At 41.7% G+C, this 21,024-nt stretch overlaps 1 protein-coding gene across 1 annotated transcript in view; it reads right to left on the bottom strand.

Annotated features, from left to right (window-relative positions):
- The window catches only part of LOC309797952 (U3 small nucleolar RNA-associated protein 25 homolog), a gene marked incomplete at its 5' end in the record, with an annotated part of 28,397 nt that extends 12,891 nt beyond the window's left edge, over positions 1 to 15,506 (bottom strand). Inside the window, 3 exons of the mRNA XM_082646322.1 lie at positions 6,770 to 7,064; positions 8,968 to 9,378; positions 15,465 to 15,506. Of these exons, the coding sequence (XP_082502448.1) occupies positions 6,770 to 7,064; positions 8,968 to 9,378; positions 15,465 to 15,506 (748 nt within the window). The remainder of the gene's footprint in view (positions 1 to 6,769; positions 7,065 to 8,967; positions 9,379 to 15,464) is intronic.
- Between the last annotated feature and the right edge of the window lie 5,518 nt (positions 15,507 to 21,024).

The following is a 21,024-nucleotide window of genomic DNA, read 5'->3' as shown; positions in this document are numbered from 1 at the left end:
TGGTGGTGGGTGAGTACCCCCTACCCCACGGCCCTGCACTGCCTGTGTGCAGCACTGACAAACATGGACAACGAGCAGCCACGCCTACCCCATCTCATGCCACTCGCGGGACACGACCTGAGGCAACAATCACATGTAGCCCACACAGGGGACACTCCTTGAGCACCAGGCTCAGGCAGATGGGGGTGGGACTGCATTTCTAGACTCCATGGGAGTGAAACAAACAGAGAGAGTTTATAAGATGACCAAGAACTAGGAAAAAGTTAAAAATACAGTTCATCTCCCACACAGGGCCACTCCTTCAAGACGGGGCAGTAACTGTTTTGCATAATACACAGAAACAAAGACGGAGAGTCAAGCAAAATGAGGAAGCAGAGGAACATGTTCCAAATGAAGGAACAAGATAAAACCCCAGAAAAAATATTTAATGAAACAGATGCAAGTGATTTATCCAATAAAGAATTCAAAGTCATAGTCCTAAAGATGCTCACCAAACTTGGGAGATGAATGAACGAACACAGTGAGAAACTCAAGAAAGAGACAGAATATAAGAAAGTTCTAAACAGAGCTCACACAGCTGAAGATTATAATAATTGAACTGAAAAATACACTAGAGGGAATCAACAGCAGACTAGATGGTAGAAAAGAACAGATCAGTGACCTGGCAGACAAGGTAGCAGAAATCACCCCAACAGAACAGCAAAGAGAAAAAATATTTTTAAAATATGAGGACAGTTTAAGGGAACTGTGGGACAACATCAAGTGTACTATCATCGGTGTTAAGGGGTCGCAGAAGAAGAGAGAGAAAGGGGCACTAACACCCACATTATAGGGGTCCCAGAAGGAGGACAGAGAAAGAAAGGGGCAGAAAACTTATCTGAAGAAATAATGGCTAAAAATGTCCCTAACCTGGTGAAGGAAACAGACATTCAGGTCCAGCAAGAACCAAGAGTCCCAAACAAAATGAGCCCAAGGAGATTCATACCAAGACACATTATAATTAATATGTTAAAAGTCAAAGGTAAAGAGGGAATCTTAAGCAGCAAGAGAAAAACAACTAATTACAGACAAGGGAATCCCCATAAGAATATCAGCTGATTTTTCATCAGAAACTTTGTGGTCCAGAAGGAGATGGCATGATATGTTCAAATATGCTGAAAGGAAAAAACTTCCAACAAAGAAGGAAGGAAATAATAGAAGTCAGATGAGAAATACTGAATAGATGAAATGGAGACAAAAAAAAAAAGATCAATGAAACTAAGAGCTGGTTCTGTGAAAAGATAAACAAAATTAACAAACCTTTAGTCAGACTCAATAAGAAAAAAAGAGAAGGGGCCCAAATCAGAAATGAAAGAGAAGCTATAACTGACACTACAGAAATACAAAGTATCGTAAGAGACTACTACGAACAATTATACACCAACAAGTCAGATAACCTAGAAGAAATACATAAATTCCTAGAAACACACAATCTTCTAAAACTGAATCATGAAGAAAAAATGTGAATAGATCAATTACTAGTAATGTGATTGAATCAGTAATCAAAAAGCTCCCCAAAAACAAAAGACCAGGACCAGAGAGCTTCATGGTAAATTCTATGAAGTACTTAAAGAAGATTTAATACCTATCCTTCTCAAACATATTTCAAAAAACTGAAGAGGCGGAAACACTTCCAAACTCATTTTATGAGGCCAGCATAACCCTGATACTGAAACACCACAAAAAAAGAAATGTACAGGCTACTATGCCTGATAAACACAGATGCAAAAATCCTTGACAAATTATTAGCAAACTGAATCCAACAATACATTAAAAGGACCATACACTATAATCAAGTAGAATTTATTCCAGGGATGCAAGGATGGGTTGACAAAGTGGGTATAGAGGGAACGTATCTCAACATAACAAAGGCATATACGATAAACCAACAGCTAACATCATATTCAGTGGTGAAAAGCTGAAAGCATTTCCTCTAAAATCAGGAACAAGACAAGGATGCACACTTCTGCCACTTTTATTCAACATAGTATTGGAAATCCTAGCCACAGCAACTAGGCAAGAAAAAGAAATAAAAGATACCCAAATTGGAAAGGAGGAAGTAAAACTGACTATTTGCAGATGACATGATACTTTATGGAGAAAACCCTAAAGACTCCACCAAAAAACTGTCAGAACTAATAAATAAATTTAGTAATGTTGCAGGATACAAAATTAACAAAAATCTGTTGTGTTTATATACATTAATAATGAACTATTAGAAAGAGAAATTAAGAAAACAATCCATTTACAATAGCATCAAAAAGAATAAACTACCTAGAAAAAAATCTAACCAAGAAGGTAAAAAACTTGTACTTGGAAAACTACAAGGTATTGATGAAAGAAATTAAAGATGACAGAAACATGAAAAAATACACCATGCTCATAGATGGGAAGACTTAGTACTGTTAAAATGTCCATACTGGACACCAAGGGGGGAAAGTGGGGGTGGGGGTGGGGGTGTGATGAATTGGGAGATTGGGACTGACATGTATATACTAATATGTATTAAATGGATAACTAATAAGAACCTGCTGTATAAAGAAATAAATAAAATTCAAAAACAAAGTCCATACTACCCAAAGAAATCGACAGATTTAATGCAATCCTTATCAAAGTACCCATGACATTTTTCATAAAACTAGAGTAATCCTAAAATTTGTACAGAGTTGCAAAGGATCCTGAATAGCCAAACTGATTATGAGAAAGAAGAACAAAGCTGAAGGTATAACACTCCCTGATTTTAAACTACACTACAAGTCTACAGTAATCAAAATTGTACGGTAATAGCACAAAAACAGACACAGATCAACAGAACAGAGAGCCTAGAAATAAATCCATATTTATATGGTCACAATCTATGACAAAGGAGACAAGAATATACAATGCAGAAAAGACAGTCTCATCAACAAATGGTGATGGGAAAACTAGACAGCTACATGCAAAAGAATGAAACTGGACCACTAGCTTACACCATCTACAAAAATCAACTCAAAATGGATTAAAGACTTCAACATAAGACCTGAAAACCACAGAACTCCCAGAAGAAAACATAGGTAGTAACTTCCCTGACAACAGTCTTAGCAATATTTTTTTGGATCTGACTCCACAGGCAAGGGCAATGAAACCAAAAATAAACAAATGGGACTACATCAAACTAAAAAGCTTGTGCACAGCGATGGAAACCATCAATGAAACAAAAAGGCAATCTACTGAATGGGAGAGGATATTTGCAAATCTAGTAAGGGGTTAAGATCCAAGATATATAAAGAACTCATGTAACTCATTATCAAAAAACCCCAAACGGGGCTTCCCTGGTGGCACAGTGGTTGAGAGTCCGCCTGCCGATGCAGGGGATATGGGTTCGTGCCCTGGTCCGGGAAGATCCCACGTGCCACGGAGCGGCTAGGCCCGTGAGCCATGGCCGCTGAGCCTGCGCGTCCGGAGCCTGCGCTCCGCAATGGGAGAGGCCAAAACAGTGAGAGGCCCGCGTACTGCAAAAAAAAAAAAAAAAAAAAAAAAAAAAAACCGCAAAAAAAACCCCCCAAACAATCCAATTAAAAAATAGCAGAGGGGGCTTCCCTGGTGGCGCAGTGGTTGAGAATCCACCTGCCGATGCAGGAGACACGGGGTCGTGCCCCGGTCCGGGGGGATCCCACATGCCGTGGAGTGGCTGGGCACATGAGCCATGGCCGCTGAGCCTGCGCGTCCGGAGCCTGTGCTCCGCAACGGGAGAGGCCACAACAGTGAGAGGCCCGCGTACAGCAAAAAAAAAAAAAAAAAAAAAAAAAAAAAGCAGAGGACCTGAATAAACATTTTTCCAAAGAAGTCGTACTGATAGCCAACAGTCAAATGTAGAGATGCTCAACATCACTCATCAGGAAAATGCAAATCAAAATCACAATGAGAAATCAAAACTACAATGAGGTACCATCTCACACTGGTCAGAATGGCCATCATTAAAATGTCTACAAATAACAAATGCTGGAGAGGGTGTGGAGAGAAGGGAACCCTCCTACGCTGTTGGTGGGAATGTAAGTTGGTGCAGTCACTATGGAAAACAGTATGGAGTTTCCTTGGAAAACTAAAAATATAATTACCATATGATCCAGCAATCCCACTCCTGGGCATATATCTGGACAAAACTATAATTCAAAAAGATACATGCACCCCTATGTTCACAGCAGCACTATTCACAATAGCCAAGACATGGAAACAACCTAAATGTCCATTGACAGATGAATGGATAAAGATGTGATACATATATACAATGGAATACTACTCAGTCATAAACATGAACAAAATAATGCCATTTGGCAGCAACATGGATGCAACTACAGATTATCATACTAAGAGGAGTCTGTCAAAGAGAAAGACAAATACCATATGATATCACGTATATATGAAATCTAAAATATGGCACAAATGAACCTACCTACAAAACAGAAACAGACTCACAGACCTGTGGTTGCCAAGGTCAGGGGTGGGGAAAGGGATGGACTGAGAGTCAAAGGTAATAGTTGATGCAAACTATTACCTTTAGAATGGGTAAACAACAAGGTCCTACTGTATAGCACAGGGAACTATATCCAATCTCCTGGGATATGCCATAATGCAAAAGAATATAAAAAAGGATGTATATATGTGTATAACTGAGTCACTGCCGTACAGCAGAAATGAGCACAACATTGTAAATCAACTATACCTACTCCAATTAAAAAAAAAAAAAGAAGAATGTATCAGGTGGCTAGTAAGTGCTGTGATCAAAATGAAATAATATAAAATGATAGGCTGTGATTTTGGAGTTATAAATTCTTACAGCCACCATGTATTATAAGTTGCTATTAACCAAAGCACAGAGAGAAAAAAAACCACAATGAGATATCACCTCAAACCTGTCAGAATAGGTCTTATCCAAAAGACAAGAAATAACAAATGCTGGCAAAGATGTGGAGAAAAGGGAACCCTTGTGCATTGTTAGTGGAAATGTAAATTGGTGTGGCCACTATGGAAAACAGTATGGATGTTCTTCAAAAATTAAAAATAGAATCACCATACAATTGAGCAACTCAACTTCTGGGTGTTTATCCAAAGAAAAAAACCCACTAATTCAAAAAGATATATGCACTCCTACGTTCAATGCAACATTTATAATAGCCAAAATATGGAATATGGAAGCAGCCTAAGTGTCCACAGATGACAAATGGATAAAGATGCGGTGTGTACACACACACACACACACACACACACACACACAATGGAATATTACTCAGCCATAGATGAATGAAATCTTGCCATCTGCGACAACAAGGATAGACCTTGAGGGTATCACAGTAAGTGAAATAAGTCAGACAAAGACAAATATCAACAGCATGTGACTTCACTTATATGTGGAATCTAAAAAACAAAAAACCAGACGGATAGATACAGAGAACAGACTGGTGGTTGCCAGCAGGGAGGGCGGGGTTGGAGGGTGGGCAAAATGGATGGGGGAGATCAGGAGGTATAAAACTTCCAGTTATAAAGTGAACAGGTCACAGGGATCCAATGTATGCCATGGGGAATATAGTCAATAATATTGCATTAACTTTGTATGGTGACAAACGGTAACTTTACTTATTGTTGTGATAAGTTTGTAAGGTATATAGACATTGAATCACTATGTTGTACACCTGAAACTAATATGTCAATTATATATCAATTAAACAAAAGACTGATTTATCAGCTCCTTGTTGGCCGCCTGCATATGTTTAAAACTAACTGTAAGCTCTAATCCCCTTGCACTGCACACTCCGGCCATGCTAAAGCCTCTGAATCCTAAGTCATGCCGGTTTATTCACCCTGATGCCTCCACACTTGCCATTTCCTGTCTGAAACTTTTTCTTCCACTCTCATCGCTCTACTTTGTACCTGGCTAAATCTGACTCAGGTTTCAACATAGTATGGATGGTACCTCCAACAGAAGGCCTTCCCTAACAGTCCTGAGCCCATTTTGAGTAAGGATATTTGCTTTAAATACTTTAACTAGAACACCCACTATCCTCTAACCGTAACACATCTCATCCCATACTGTCTGATTTGTCTTAAGGCTGGACTTGCTTAACAGTAACTTTTAATTCCATATCTCCAGCTTAACAGTGCCTGGCACATAGTAGATGCTTAATAAGTGGTAAATGGGCATACGTGACTAATAAATATTTTCCAGGAACTTTTTCAATGAACAAGCAACCAAGTACATGGGAGCTGAATGACAAACAAGCAAAAATGTGCAAAGCTGGGTGGGAGTCAGTAAGTCCAGAGTGGAGATAATTCAGGTGTGGGCACTCCACATGGCAGGCAGGAGGGAAGTCCATTACGTACAGATGCTCTAGTTTATTCATCTTCCCCAGACTGACCCACCCAGCCCCATCAGCTCCAACTCCCCCAAGAAGCCCTGTAGCATTGACTGTGAGCTACCAGCTATAGGCATGCTGAGACATTTGTTATAAACATGCAGGTGCCTTTCATACATGCCTTCACAGACACTCCATCCCATTAGCCAAGTATGTACCCCATTAGCCAAGGCAAGACTCTCCCCTGGCAGACGAGTGGTCTCAAATGTGTCCTGGTTCTGCTAGGAGGCTGAGACAGTGACCCTCTGAAAGAATGCCTAATTCCAGGCTTCTAGCTTCCAGCTATGTGCACCTCACACCTCAGGTCCCTCAGGGTCTCAGTTTTGACAAGGAGGAATTACCAGTCCTGAAGTGGTCATCGATGTTGCCGACAAATACAGCTTCATAATCCTCAGGCCTCTTCAGGTTGGGTGGTCTCTCCTTGGGATCTGAGCCATACTCTCCATTAAACCTCTTTTTGTTGCTTACAATTATTTTCTTCTTGCTGTCGCCCTCAAGAAGACAGATGAAGAGCTGTACCACCCGCAAAGCAGCTTCCCGGAATGGCACCACTATCGGCACCCGTGGAGGGAGTGATGGGCAGCCTTGGAGGGGCAAGGGGAAGGAAGGACAGCTCGAGGTGAGCCTGCTGGGGACCTAAGGAGCCCTCCGTTCCACAGCCCCTGGCCAAGGACCACATCCGTGTCACCCCCTTTACATAGGACCTGGCTCAGTACTGAAGGCTGAGCATCTTTCCGACCCACAGCACCATGTCCTATGGACTTCAATCTCATGGCTCCTTGGGGTGGGGGTGGGGTTAATTCTTAAGCAGAATGTAGAAATTTTTTTTTTTTTTTTTTTTTTTTGCGGTACGCGGGCCTCTCACTGTTGTGGCCTCTCCCGCTGCGGAGCACAGGCTCCGGACGCGCAGGCTCAGCGGCCATGGCTCACGGGCCCAGCCGCTCCGCGGCATGTGGGATCTTCCTGGACTGGGGCACGAACCCGTGTCCCCTGCATCGGCAGGCGGACTCTCAACCACTGCGCCACCAGGGAAGCCCAGAAATACTCTTTGAGGTAAGTCAATGCCGTTAACAGAGGTGTCCATTAGCAAAAACCCAAGGGCATAAACACACAAAGCTCTTTGAGGACAAGAAATGTTACTCATTTCTGTCTCCCACAGAACTTAGTTCAGTATTTTGATCCGTAAGACCCAAGGAATATGCTGAACAAATGAATTAGATGTATTAAGTAGAGAATAAAGTTAGTAAGGAAAGGACTAAAGCATCATTACTTTTCTAGTACATTTCCTAGTACATTTTTCAGAAATGATGATAAAGGATTTCTGAAATAAGATGATATTTCAATGGGAAATATAGGATTCAGTTTTCCAAACATTTCCAAAAGTGCTCAATTTTAACTGTTGAGGAAAAAAAAACAGAAGATGCTTAACAAATGATTACCTTCTAACTACCCTTGTGTAAACAATACAATCAATGGATATAACCCCAGTCAGATCAGGCAACTCACCAAATTCTGAATGTGACTCATGGGTAATCTACCTCATATTCTATTTTGCAATTCTAAATGGAAACAGATAATCTTATTATCCTGATGTTCAAGATTCTGAGATAGTTTCTCAGAAAGGCAACCAGCACAGCCAGAGGGGTGTAGTGATTCAGTTTAGTACAGTGCAGGGATGATGGATCAGTTTTGAAGAGGGCCAAGTTACTGTCCCGGCTGTCACACTAAGTAAGTGTCTAGGCTTTGGTTTCCCCAACTATCAAACAAGAGGGTTGGACTAAGAAATCTCTAAGAGCCATATCAGTATCAAAATCCTAAAATCCTATTAAGCCCAATGAGAAGAATCTAAGAAGATGAGGCTTCTTCAATATAGACACAGAGGCTAAAGGGTAAGGGGGTATGGGTGGCACAGTATCTAGCTCCAGCACATCATGAAAAACGTAGACAGAATTCAACGACGTAAGCTCCCAATCCACTGGAGCTTAGGCTTATGAGCCACATAAATGTAATCATCACTTTAAGCAGTAATAAGGATACAATGCAAAAACAGGGATTTTGTTTTCCAAGGTCTACATATTTATGTGGCTTAGTGAAGGGAATCCTTGGTTCTAGTCCTGTCTCTGCTACTTTTTCTCTGGTTCTCTTTAGCAAGGTCCTCTACGAATCTGGGTCTCTGTCCACAGGTGTAATATGTAGGGATTGAATAAAAGGCTCCTTAAGGTCCCATCCAGCTCTGACAATCACAAAGAAGAGATTTATAGTGGAGTGTTACTTATGTAGGATCAGGGTTTATCTTTAAGGAGAGAATTATCATGGAGGTACCTCCTACTCCACTTTCCAATTAGATCTGCTGTTAGAGACAGTCCACTGAGCTGTCTGCAGCACTGCCGTGACATTACCTGGCCCATCTAATATGCTCATTCTTGGACTCATTCATTATTCCAATCATTAAACCATCTGAGAACCTGCTAAGTGCCAGGACCCATATGTTAGAGCCTTACAGCCTCCTTGAGGGCAAAGTTCTGCTGCTGCCACTCACCTTGGGCCTCGTTAGCCCTTGGTCCCTGAAGTCATCATCATCACCCAACCCAAGTTTCTGGCTTCGGCATCTGCTGTTGTTGGCAAGCACCTGGGCATTGGCTTTGAGAACGTGATTTATCACATGCAGGCAGTACACGTGGCGGATCTCTTCCCCTTTCTTCAGGGCAGTCCTTTCTGGGTAGAACAGGTCCCGGTAAGAATTCATAATTAAGAAGAGCTCTTTCTGGAGGGGTGTGAAGGGGCTACTTGAATTTGGGGGACAAGAGGGGAACTGGCTGTTGGTCTTGATCCAGGTGGATTCCAGAGGCTTCTGGAGATGAAGTGACTTTAAGTCAATGTCCTTTGGGGGTTTAAAGGTTTCCAACTGTTGAAACCTGGATGAAAAGACAAGCTGGCCCAGGATGGGCCACTGTGGGAGAAATGATCAAGAACTAAGTTAGAAATGAATTATAGTACCTTACATTCATATAATGCTTTATAATTTACCAAGGCCTTTCACAACTTACAGATCCTCTCACTTTATCCTCACAACAACCTTACAAGCTAAACACTATAATGCTCTTCTTGCAGTTTAGGAAATGCTGAGGTTCAGAGGTTATAGGATTCAGACAAACAGAGGAGAACAGAGCTAAGGGTTAGAGCCCAAGGTTTCTGACTTTAGAAACCTTGTGAGCTCTTCACTAGATCAGTGGGTCACAAACTGTCCTGTGGACCACACTGTAGGAAGTCAAAATTTACTCTAGACAAAAGAAAAGGGGGCCCAACGGTCAAATAACTTCGGTAACCACCACAAAACCTAATCCCCCTCAGGGAGAGTCACAAGCAGATCGGACACTAAAGGTTCTGCTGAGTCCTGTAACAAGGACTCCGTTCCACTTCGTTTGACCCAGAGTTTTCCAAATTTACTTGGACGTGGAACAAGGTTTTTGTTGTTGTTTTGGATTTTTTTTTTTTTGGAGACATATATTAGAATTGAAAAGAATAGTATTTTGTGGAATACCAGTTTGGGAATTTTTGCACTGTAACAAAACTGCTGATCTTAGCAATAAAGAAAGGATGACCTCTGCAATAAAAAAGAATTAACTATTGATATATGCCAACAACTGGGATGAACCTCCAAGGAATTATGCTGCGTGAGAAAAAGCCAACCTGTATGATTTTATTTATATAACGCTTTTGAAATAACAAAATTATAGAAATGGAGAACAGATTAGCGGTTACCAAGGGTTAGGAATGGGGGCAGGGAGGTGGGTGTGGTTATAAAATGGCACCAGGGAAGAGGAGGGATCTTGATGGTGCTGGAAATGCTCTGTATGTTGACTGTGGTGGTGGCCAGGGCAACCTACACGTGATAAAACAGTATAGAACTAAATAACACAAAGGAGCAGGAGCAAAAGTGAGGAAATCTGAATAAGACAAGTAGGTTGTATCAGTGGAAATTTCCTACTTGTGATATTGTACTACAGTTTTGTAAGATGCTACCATTGGGGGAAACCGGGCAAAGGGCACATGGGATACCCTTGTATGATTTCTTACAACTGCATCTATAATTATTACCTCAATAAAAATTTCAATGAAACAAGGATGACCAATTCTTATGAATAGCATCAGTGGTGAAAAAAAAAATCACCGAAAAAAGAAGCAAAAACTGCTCCATACTGAATAATTTAGGTGTGAACTTATCTCAGATATTTCAAACAAATGAACAGCAGTAGCTACTGTCTGACTGAACACTTTGTACATGTCTTCCAGTAAACTAAATTACTTTATTTTGATGCAGGCATTACTGTCCCCCTCTAACAGATGAGAACAGTGAAGATTAAAAAGGTAGATTAACTTGCCTTAGGTCATGAGATAGCCCCTTGCAGACGTTGGTCTAAACCCTGGTGTACCTGTCTCCAAAGCATTCTTATCTTATTGGTCCCCACCTTCCAGCTTCCCAGTGCCTTTTCTAGCTATGCCTGTGCCTTACTGGGCTCTTCCAGTCTTCCTCTATCTTGCTCCCTCTCAAGCCATCTGCCACGGGTGTGTATCATACATTCAGGGAGACCACTAAAACCCAAGACCACTGCTTGCTTTTAGCTGGTGGGTAGTTTTGGGATTTGTGGCAACAGCCTGGATTTCTTTTTCTTTCAGTTCTTTGTTTACATGTTGTGCAAATGGATCTAATTCAGAAATAAAGAATATTAGAACACTTAGGGCAAATGACAGGGATTTTCCAGTCTTCCCCTGTGAATGACATCCTGTTTTCATGATGTTAACTCATCTTTTTCCCCATCAACTTTCCCCATCATTTATCCCAGTCCAGAGCTTAAAAGTTTCTGACAGGTTCATCTCCCTAAAGCATTTCTTTAATCACATTATTCCCCACCTCAAAAACCTTTGAAGAAACTTCTTGGACTGAAATTCAACATACACCTCTAACCTACCTCTCTAATGTAATTTTTGAATTACATGGCTCTCAAATTCTTCTGCCACTGTGGCTTTCCTTCCTTTAACTGAAAATTCTATCCTCTTGTTCACCGCATTTCTATATATCCAAATAGTATCCGTTGAATGTTACCCCCTGACTCACAATAAATAACTATTTCCCAAGAGCCTACTGTGTCAGGCACAGTTCTGGCTCCAAAGAAGCCATCTCTGGTCCCCTATAGACAGTCATCACTTTCTCTCAAGCGCCCCACCCTGCCCTCAGTTATCCACACCAACACATATATGTGCATGTCCTACCTCACCTAACTAGACTGCAAGATCCCTGAGGGCAGGTACCACGTCTGATTTAACCTGCACTGGAAGACAAATGTAAATGCTCAACACTCAACTGAGGTGAACAAATGATCAAAATGGCAGGGTCAGTGTTCTGCACTGGCCACCCAACCTTCTCTTCCAGCCCCACTCACGTAAGAAGCAAAGTTAAATGACCCATTCAGGGACCCAGGTAGTAAAACTTCAAATGCAGTGCACCTTATATTAAGACCTAAGATAAAGGTGAACAATAGGAAATAAGAATTCTAGGTGATAATATATCAGTACAGACCAAACAACCAGAGAAACTTTAGGATAGTCAAGCCTCCTAATGTTTCCTCCAGGGTTTTTTTTTTTTTAACTTTTTTTGAGTTCAGAACGCGGTTTTTGCCCAAATTCTACCTGCTACTTCTTCCTCTTGTCTAGAATAGCTAACAGAACCAAATGAGGATTAAAATTTCAACTTCAGTGGCACCGCTGGTTGAAGAATGGCACTGGGACCAAAAAAGGCAGTCAGGACGCAGAATGAGACCAACCTGACGTGCCCACCCAGGCACAGGCTAAGACACAGGACCTGAGAGACAGCAGAGCCCTGCCTCAGCCTACCACAGGCTTGTCTAAGTAACAGTCATGGGGACAGAGGCATGGCCCATTGTTCTGTATCTTGACTTTGGCGATGACAATATAAATATACACATTTGTCAAAACTTATCGAATTGTATACTTAAAATGGGTACACCTTGTTGAATGTAATTCATACCTCAATAAAGTTGATTTTAAAGTTAAATTAAACAGTCGCCTATGGGGACTTCCCCAGTGGCACAGTGGTTCAGAATCCGCCTGCCGGGCTTCCCTGGTGGCGCAGTGGTTACGAGTCCACCTGCCAGTGCAGGGGACATGGGTTCGAGCCCTAGTACGGGAAGATCCCACATGCCACGGAACAATTAAGCCCGTGCGCCACAACTGCTAAGCCTGCACTCTAGAGCCCACACACCACAACTACTGAAGTCCATGCACCTAGAGCCCGTGCTCCGCAACAAGAGAAGCCCCCACAATGAGAAGCCCATGCACTGCAATGAAGAGTAGCCACTGCTGGACGCAAATGGAGGATGCCCGCATACAGCAACGAACACTCAACGCAGCTATAAATAAATGAGTGAATGAATTAAATAAATAAATAAATAAATAAAAGGAAAGCAGTGCACTGAGCCGTGACTGTGCCTTCAAATACAAGATTCTGGAAAGAGTCCAGAAATTGGTAAATTACTCTCAGAACTGTAGAGAGGAACAACAGCTTTCCCCTGTGAATTGTAATAGTTGGCAAAACATGCTAGTGTTTCCTTCTTTCCTTATCCTTTCTGAATAAATTGAAAGTGCATGAATATATGAATAAAATGTGACACAGTTCATGGGCATCATTCAAATCATTCCCTGCCAATTATGGGAGTCTGTTGAACACTGAACAACAAATGTTTCTTGACTGACTAAACTATTGTCTGATTTGATGAAGGAAGAGAGGAAGAAAGAAGGAAAGGAAGGAAGGATTGATTTTATGGCAACTGAGTAGATCTTAGCAGAAATCCTGACTCTGATTTTAGAAGCCTCAAACACTGATATTCTATTTCCCCAAATCCCCCTTCACTGGCTCTATTGTTTTCCCACCTCCTTTCCTTTCTTTCTTGTTTTTAAATTAATTTTTATTGGAGTAGAGTTGCTTCACAATGTTGTGTTAGTTTCTGCTGTACAGCCCCCCTCCTTTCATTTCTATGTATGCAGCAGCCATGAGCAGCTCTGCTAATAATGTTTGTAAAAGAGTGAACTAGATCAGAAAAAGCCTGGTAGCTACCTGGTACCCCTAGGGATTTAGTCATCCAGGATCCTGGACAGCAAGATCTGGTGGGTCTTTGTTTGATTTTGAAAGACCCAGAAGAAACTGCTACTGCTAGCAACTCAACGTTTTACAGATGTCACTGTGCTGGGGAGGGACAGGTGGTGAGTGGGCTGCCTCATCTCTGATTCCTAGGTCTGAATGAGATAAGAGAGGGAAAACAGTCCCAGAGAACGGCATCAGAAGTTTCCCAGGGGGGTTAAAATCAAGTGGAGCCACACACAGGCCATCTGAGCCGTCCCCACATCCTGGATAGGGGATGGGGGTGGTGTAAGGGGCTGACGAAGAGCTGTTTCTACTCTTCTACTCTTAGTCTACCTTAATCCATCTTTCTTGCAAGACATTTTGTCTATTTCCAAGTTCAGAGATTTGAACTTGAACCTGAGTGTGGCCACTTCCCGTGTCATCTATTGTCCTCCATGAGCCTCAAGCGTACAATACGAATACTAATAACTAACACATACATATACATTTAGCAAACATGTATGAACACCTACTGTGTGCCAGGCTCTGTGGCAAGCACTGAGAACACAGTGGAAATAAGACAAAGTCCCTGTCCTCCTGGAGCTTACTTATACTCCAGGCAGAAGCCCCCAGAGGGCAGCTCCTATGGGGGGTTTTATATACAATTAAAATTTTATACGTAATCAAAAATTTTTAAAAACTTGTTGCAAACATATAAAAATTGGAAGATTTTATATAAAAATCCAGATTTCCCAGTGGCAAAACTGGGCTTGTCTTTCTGTACAGCAACCATCAGCCAGAACTCTGGCTGCTTCCTTTACAAGGAATGCATGCTTTCCAAGTAGACACAGTCCTCAACATTCCCGGACACTCTTACCTTGTTAAAGCTTAAACAATATTTTTGTTTACTTGTTTGTTTACCTAAAACCCTTCAATGTTCCCTCACTGTAAATAGGAGAAAGTCTAGCTCTTTGATATGACATTCCATTCAAGGCCTTCCAGATCTGTTTCCTGCCTAATGCATCCCTATAAATGCTACACACCAGTAAACTGCAGTTTCTTGACCCTCCCATGTGGTACCTCTGAACCTGTGCAGTGCTATTTTCTTTGCCTAAAATGTCCTTTGTTTCTGTTTTTCTATCCAGATAATTAATATTGACATTTAAGGGTCATCCTAAACACCTCCCTCTCCCTTTGTGCAGGCTTCCTGTGAGGAAATGCCCAGAGGGTCACGTGGTCTGGAGACCCATAAAGATGCAAATGGTCCACTTGAGACCAAAAGGGAATCAAGTGTTCTTTATCTTATGGTTGGGCCCAGGGACCTTCCAATTGGTGGCAACTTGTAAAAAGCCTCAGCTTTCCCAATAAGTGGGGACAAAATATAAACATTAAATGAAATAATGTCTGTAAGTGAAATTAGACAATACTTTTTAAAAAATTGAATGGAATTATTGATGCTGGATAAGTAGCAGCTATTATTCCAGTTGTTATTATTATTCGAAGTGGAGGCCACTTCATCAAGGATGATAGGTCAGCCGCTGCCAAGTGTGTTCGGGGAAGAAGAGTCTGTTAGGGCTACAGGGTAGCAGAATAGTAAGAGATGTGATTGGACAAACAGAAGAGGGCCAGCAAGGGGCCTTCCAACTCATCTCCCTGCTTGGCCATTTTCTCCTTTCTCTTTATTTTAAACACAGCAGCCAGAGTGATCCTGCAAGACAAGTCACCCCACATCACTTTTCTGCTCAAAACCCCTAGTGGCCCCCTATCTCTATCAGAGTAAAAGCTGCAGCTATTAGATCTCAGATCTCACATCCCAACCGTCTCCCCTCTCTCCTCACTCTGCCAGACACTGGGCCTCATTCTGACCTCCCTGCTCATCCTTTAAAGTGTGCTCTTACCTCAGGGCCTTTGCACTTGCCAGCCTCTCCTTCTGGACCCATATTCCCTCTGCTATCCCCAGGGTTCCCTCCTTCATTTTCTTAGATCTTTACTTGGATGTCTTCTTCTTGCTGGTTAGTCTATCTAAAATTTTACTTCTCCCTCGCCCCCTCCACTTCCTGACCTGTTGCCTTATTGCTCTTAGAACTTATCACCAACTAACATGCTTTACTTATCATACTTGTTTATCTTGGTTATTGTCTATCTCCCCCACTAGAATATAAGCACTATAAGAGCAGAAGTTTTTATCTGTTGCTCACCGCTGTATCCCCAGCACCTACAACAGAGCCTGACCCATCGTAGACATGCAATAAACATTTGTTGGATGAGTGAATCAAGTTTCTTGATTCAATAAACATTGGGAAACCACAGAATGTTTTTGACCAGAAGAGTAAACCGATCAGAGCTCACAAAGGGGCTTAGGATAGATTAGGGTAGGGGATAGGATGGGGCCACAATAGTAGAAGGATACACATGGGAAGGTTTAAACAGAGGGCTTCAGTAGGAATGAAAGAAAACAGTAGGAGGCAGTAAGTTTCATGAGGGCAGGGATTTTGTCTGGCATATAAGAGGCGCTGAATAAATATTTACTGAAGGATGAATGAAGGAATGATGCTTGTGTCTCATGTGGGATGGGCCCAGGGCTCTGGTTTGGGTCTGTCTGAGAAAAGATATAAATCCTTTCTGATCTTGACCCGGATGCGCTCGTGGTCAGGGGTTACACGAGATCAACACTGAACTCTTATATCTGTATGTACATCTTCCCTTTCTTCCTGGATTGGGCTAACCCTCCACGGCATTTAGTCACCTTGTAGGCCTCAGTTCAACTCAGACAAATTGGGATTCAGACTTTGGGAATTGAGGAGGGGGGTCGAGCTGTAGGTGTCTAGGAGCAGCATCCAGATCGAATGACCTGTTTGAATGCTATGCAACCAAAGTTTTAAGTGATGTGGAGAAATTAGTGTGGAAGGCAGCCCATAGTGTGGAAAATCAGTGTGCCAGTCCAGAGCCACTCAAGAGAGAGGAAATCCCTGTGGACACCATCTTTACCTTTTCTGCAGAACGACAGGTAATGGAATAGGAGGCTAATCTAGGTTGAGGTTGTGTATGTCGACACTGTTAAGAGAAAGTCCCCACAGTGGAGGGGTGGAGGGATGGAAGGTAGTTGGTCAAAGAACCTCTCATTCATGCCCTCCCTTGTCTACCCTTTAGTTAGCTACCTCTCCTCAAAGGAATTACTCACTAGGCTCTGATATCCACACTTGGACCTTGCCCCTAATACAATCAACAGAAATGAGGTGCTTCACATTTTCCCTACCCCAAGAATAAATAATACAGTAACTCATTTCTGAACTCTTCAGGTTTTAATTAAACCAATGCCTGGTGACCAGAACTGTGCCAGATCCTTGCCTAAATATGGGAGGTGCAGCAGTTGAGAAAACATACATTTGCTGCTTTACTTATTTGTTGCCTGAGAAATAGGCAGTATCCTCATGCATGAGTTGAGTAAACTGAGGCCCAGCCAGCTCACACAGCTAGGAATTGAAAGGGGAAATCTGAGACAACTTTTGACTAATTCCAAAGCACAGGTGGTTTTTCTGAGGACGTCAGTGCTGCCTCTATAAGTTACTTGTAGAACTAGGAATTGTTAGAACTAGAAGGTGATTGTGGGATTTGTTCAGCTCCTTCAGATAAAGGGGCTCAGGCTCAGACAGAGACGGTGACAAGCTCTGCTGTCACCAAGTACCAAAGAAAGATCTGACACCCAGGTCTCTCCTGAGTCCCAGGTGCTCTTGCTTCTTTCTTTAAAAAAAATACTTATAATAATATTTTTCTTAAATTTTATATATATCTGCTTTAAAAATTAAATAGTACTGAAAGCTTTCTAATCAAAATATCAGCCCTCCCCACTCCTTATTTTTGTTAACATAATACTTCACCTCCTAATATTTCCTGTTGAAATCTTTCATCCATCTTATCTCCCCGCCTGTGCTTTTGTCCTCTCTTACCCTTGTGGGTTAAAATCTTTTTTTTTTTATTCCTTCATTGTCATTTTACTGGAATGGCCTGGGGAGGGAGACACGATAAAACACATTTGGTCAATCAGTCTTACTGAACAGAAGTCCAGTTTTTTGTCTCACTGACACCCAATGATCCTGTATCCCCAGATAACTCATTTTTCTGAAGTCAACACATTCTCCATTGCTCGTGGAGATCACCCTGCCCCTAGCCCTGTGCCAGGAGCTCCTGACTTACAGGAGTTCCTGTCTGGCCTGCGCCTTGCTGCCCTCAAGGACTTGACTGAGGCCTGGAGAGAATGATTTACAGGAGGAAACAAAAAGCCGATAATAGCAGTGAGAAGCCCTCCCATCCACACAGCACTTGTCCAATTTCAGAGAGCTTTCATATCCACGATCTCATATCATAGCCATAGATAATCAAAAGATAGGTAGTTTGGTGCTGACCAAAGTCAAAATCAGGACACTGCTCTGTCCCAACAGGGAAACATATTTGAAATCAGGACTATGAACCTTCACGCTCATGGTACTTGTAACTTCTTGTTTGGCTCTTTTATCTGCAGGTCCAGTGACAACTTTCTTTGCCAGGGGAGATGGAAGTGGGCTGTTAGATTGGTGCTGAAGGGAAGAAGTTTGGAGGGAGGGCCCCAGGTGGGCAGCGTACTTCCAAGGGAGTTACTGAGCCTTCTTTTTCCTCCTCCTCCTCTTATACAGGTCCAAGTTTGGAATAAAGAAAGCTGCTTCTCTGAGAACACTTACCAGTGCTCAGCTTGGTCCAAGGATAAGAAGAGAGTCAGAAACAAGTAATTCTGAACACGTTAGTGGAGAATTCTCCTAGAAAGTCCCAAGCCAAAGTCTGTTTCATTGTCTGGGTTGGAAAGTGAGATAGATTCATTTATGGATTTCTGCCAGCACTCTCAGGAAGAGGCTGGATGGCTTTGGGGTGTATACAGACATGTATGCATACATGTGGTGGAGGAGACTGTCTGATTTGAGGCATCTAGGAGGAGACAGATGTGTGGGTGCACACACACCTTCCCCAGAATCTTCCCAAATCAGTAGCTGAGGTGTCGGAGCTTTCATAATTAGAGAGTCATACCTTTGGATTATTTATGGCTCCCTGTCAACATATCTTGAATACATGTGCCCTTGTTACCACTTATATTATCACATAAATTTCAAAACTCAAACTTCCCCAGCATCTGATCTGTATCCTCAAATTGTGCTCCTTCCCCACCTTCCCATTCCTGCTCTGTTGAGAATCTCAGATAGACGACTGTTTACTTTCTGTGGTTTGTATTAGGACATAGTTTGTCTTTTCAAATACATCACTATATGTCAAATAAGCTCTTTCCAATCATGTACACCATAATATTTGCAAGGGATTAAAACACATCAATTTGTGTAATTCCATGAGTTCATAATGATACTAAAAATTTTAAAAAAGTTGATTGGTCAACATTAGAAGATCCAGTGAATTGACTCCTTGTGTTGAAAATTAGTAAATGAAGGGAGAGAATCAAGCATTTCTTCTGCTTTTCCTATACAAACAGTACCACTGGGTAAGCAAAATTTAGGGGAAGGAAAAGCTTGCTTTCATAGAAATAGTCCAGCAAGTAAGTGAAGAAGAAATGATAGAATTAGAATATCACCTCATGATAGAATTAGAATGTGACCTCTAATGAATTAACGAATTTAGACATTGACTACCAATGACTGGTAACATCACAAAATGAAAGGCAACCAGACGGTATACGCCTCCTGATGGAAGTATAAAATATCAGCTATCATGAAATCTGATCAAAGTTCTAAATCCCACAATGTATTCGCGAGAAACACAGAGAATAGCAGAACATGTTCAACTAACAGTGTAAAAAAAAAAAAAAGACGACATTTATGAGACAATCAGAAATCTGAATACTGACTGGTTACATGATGATATTAAATAATTGTTATCATCTTTTTTTTAGGTGAAATAGTGCCATTGTAGCTATGTTAAAGAAAGAACCCTTATCTTTTAGATATTTAGAAATAAATATTTACAGATAAAATAATACAATGTCTGGGATTTGCTTCAAAAATAATACAGGGGCGGGAGTTAGGGGTAGTGGGTGGGCATATAAATGAAACAAGATGGCCTTGCATTGAAGCCAAGGGATGGGAACATGGGAGTGCATTATACTCTTTTGTCTACTTTTGTATATACTTGAAATTTTCCAAAGAAAAAGTTTTTAATAAAGAAAAACTAACACTTTTCTGAATATTCTGACCATCTTGTCTTAAGGGACAGCCACCGCCCTCCCACCCCTTGAGATCGTTATCCTAGGGAGTCTCCCCGAATTGAAATACCCAAGTAACATTAATTCATCAGCCTCTCTTTACAAACTAGTATAAAAGATTATTTCCTGGATTGTTTTTACCCCTGAAAATACTGAGTCCCTGAGGGCAAAGGGCAAAGAAAACCCTGCAGGATGGAAAAGGGAGGGCTGAGCATGGGAAGAAGAAAGGGAAGAACAAATTTTGCCTTTATTACAATTTTCCCAGGGCCTTCACTAGTTGGCACACGCATCTTCTTTGTGTGGGTTTTACTAAGAGAACTTTCACTGGAGGCATGAAAAATATGTTTAAATTGCGAAGTCTCAGGTTAAAATTTCACAAAGCATCCCCTTTTATGTTGTCAAAGGCTAATATAAATATTTTCAGAAGCGGGCTCAGTGAGCCAATGATGAGACCACTTGGGTGGAGCTAGGGCACAGTTGTGTCTGAACCTGGGAACAGTCTAGACCTGTCCATAGGACTACAATGACATGGAAAGCAGGAGAGAGTAAAGAGTCACATCAAGTGCTCATGAGTATAGCTTTTTATAGCAGATCTCTGGAAGAACACCAAGAAACTGGTTGCCTCTGGGGAGGGAAGCTGGGGCACTTGGAATAGGGTGGGAGGAGAAAAAACGTTGTATGACTTTATTGTCATAGCCAGGTTATACTGTGGTTAGTGCCTTAGTATGTATGATGAGATTTGCAAGCAGCCTTTTGTTTACGTAAGTGACTGTACTTTTTATGTTGAAATGAGACAGAAGACAGATGTGTGTTTGTTTCTGGGTTCCTTGGCTGGGCCATCAGCTGGCACTACCTGCTGTTTGCATATTTTCTTGATCCTCCCTCCCCCTTGCCTCCCTCCCCTACCCTAAGCTCCCAGAATCTAATTAGGAGTAGATGGTCCCCAGAAGGAGAAAACTAGGATTTGAATAGTTGTAGTGTGACTTGTATAGGTGTGACATGGTATTGGACAAAGGTCCAATTCTCTCACAGACGCTCGTCTAATAGCAGAGGCAGTGAACACTATCTTTGATGGCTCCTATTTTACCTTAAATATTCAGGTGAATTCTGTGGTTTATGATTGACATTGTAAGTTACTATTAGAAACAAAGTGTCTCTGTGTTTATGCTGTGGTTTTTGTTTTGTTTTGTTTTTTCGGTACGCGGGCCTCTCACTGTTGTGGC

The sequence above is a fragment of the Mesoplodon mirus genome (assembly GCF_964341445.2).
Source record: "Mesoplodon mirus genome assembly, contig: HAP1_SCAFFOLD_1286, whole genome shotgun sequence".
NCBI classification, from domain to species: Eukaryota; Metazoa; Chordata; class Mammalia; order Artiodactyla; family Ziphiidae; genus Mesoplodon; species Mesoplodon mirus.
Note: the sequence above shows the minus strand (reverse complement) of the source record. Positions and strands in the feature narration are given on the sequence as shown.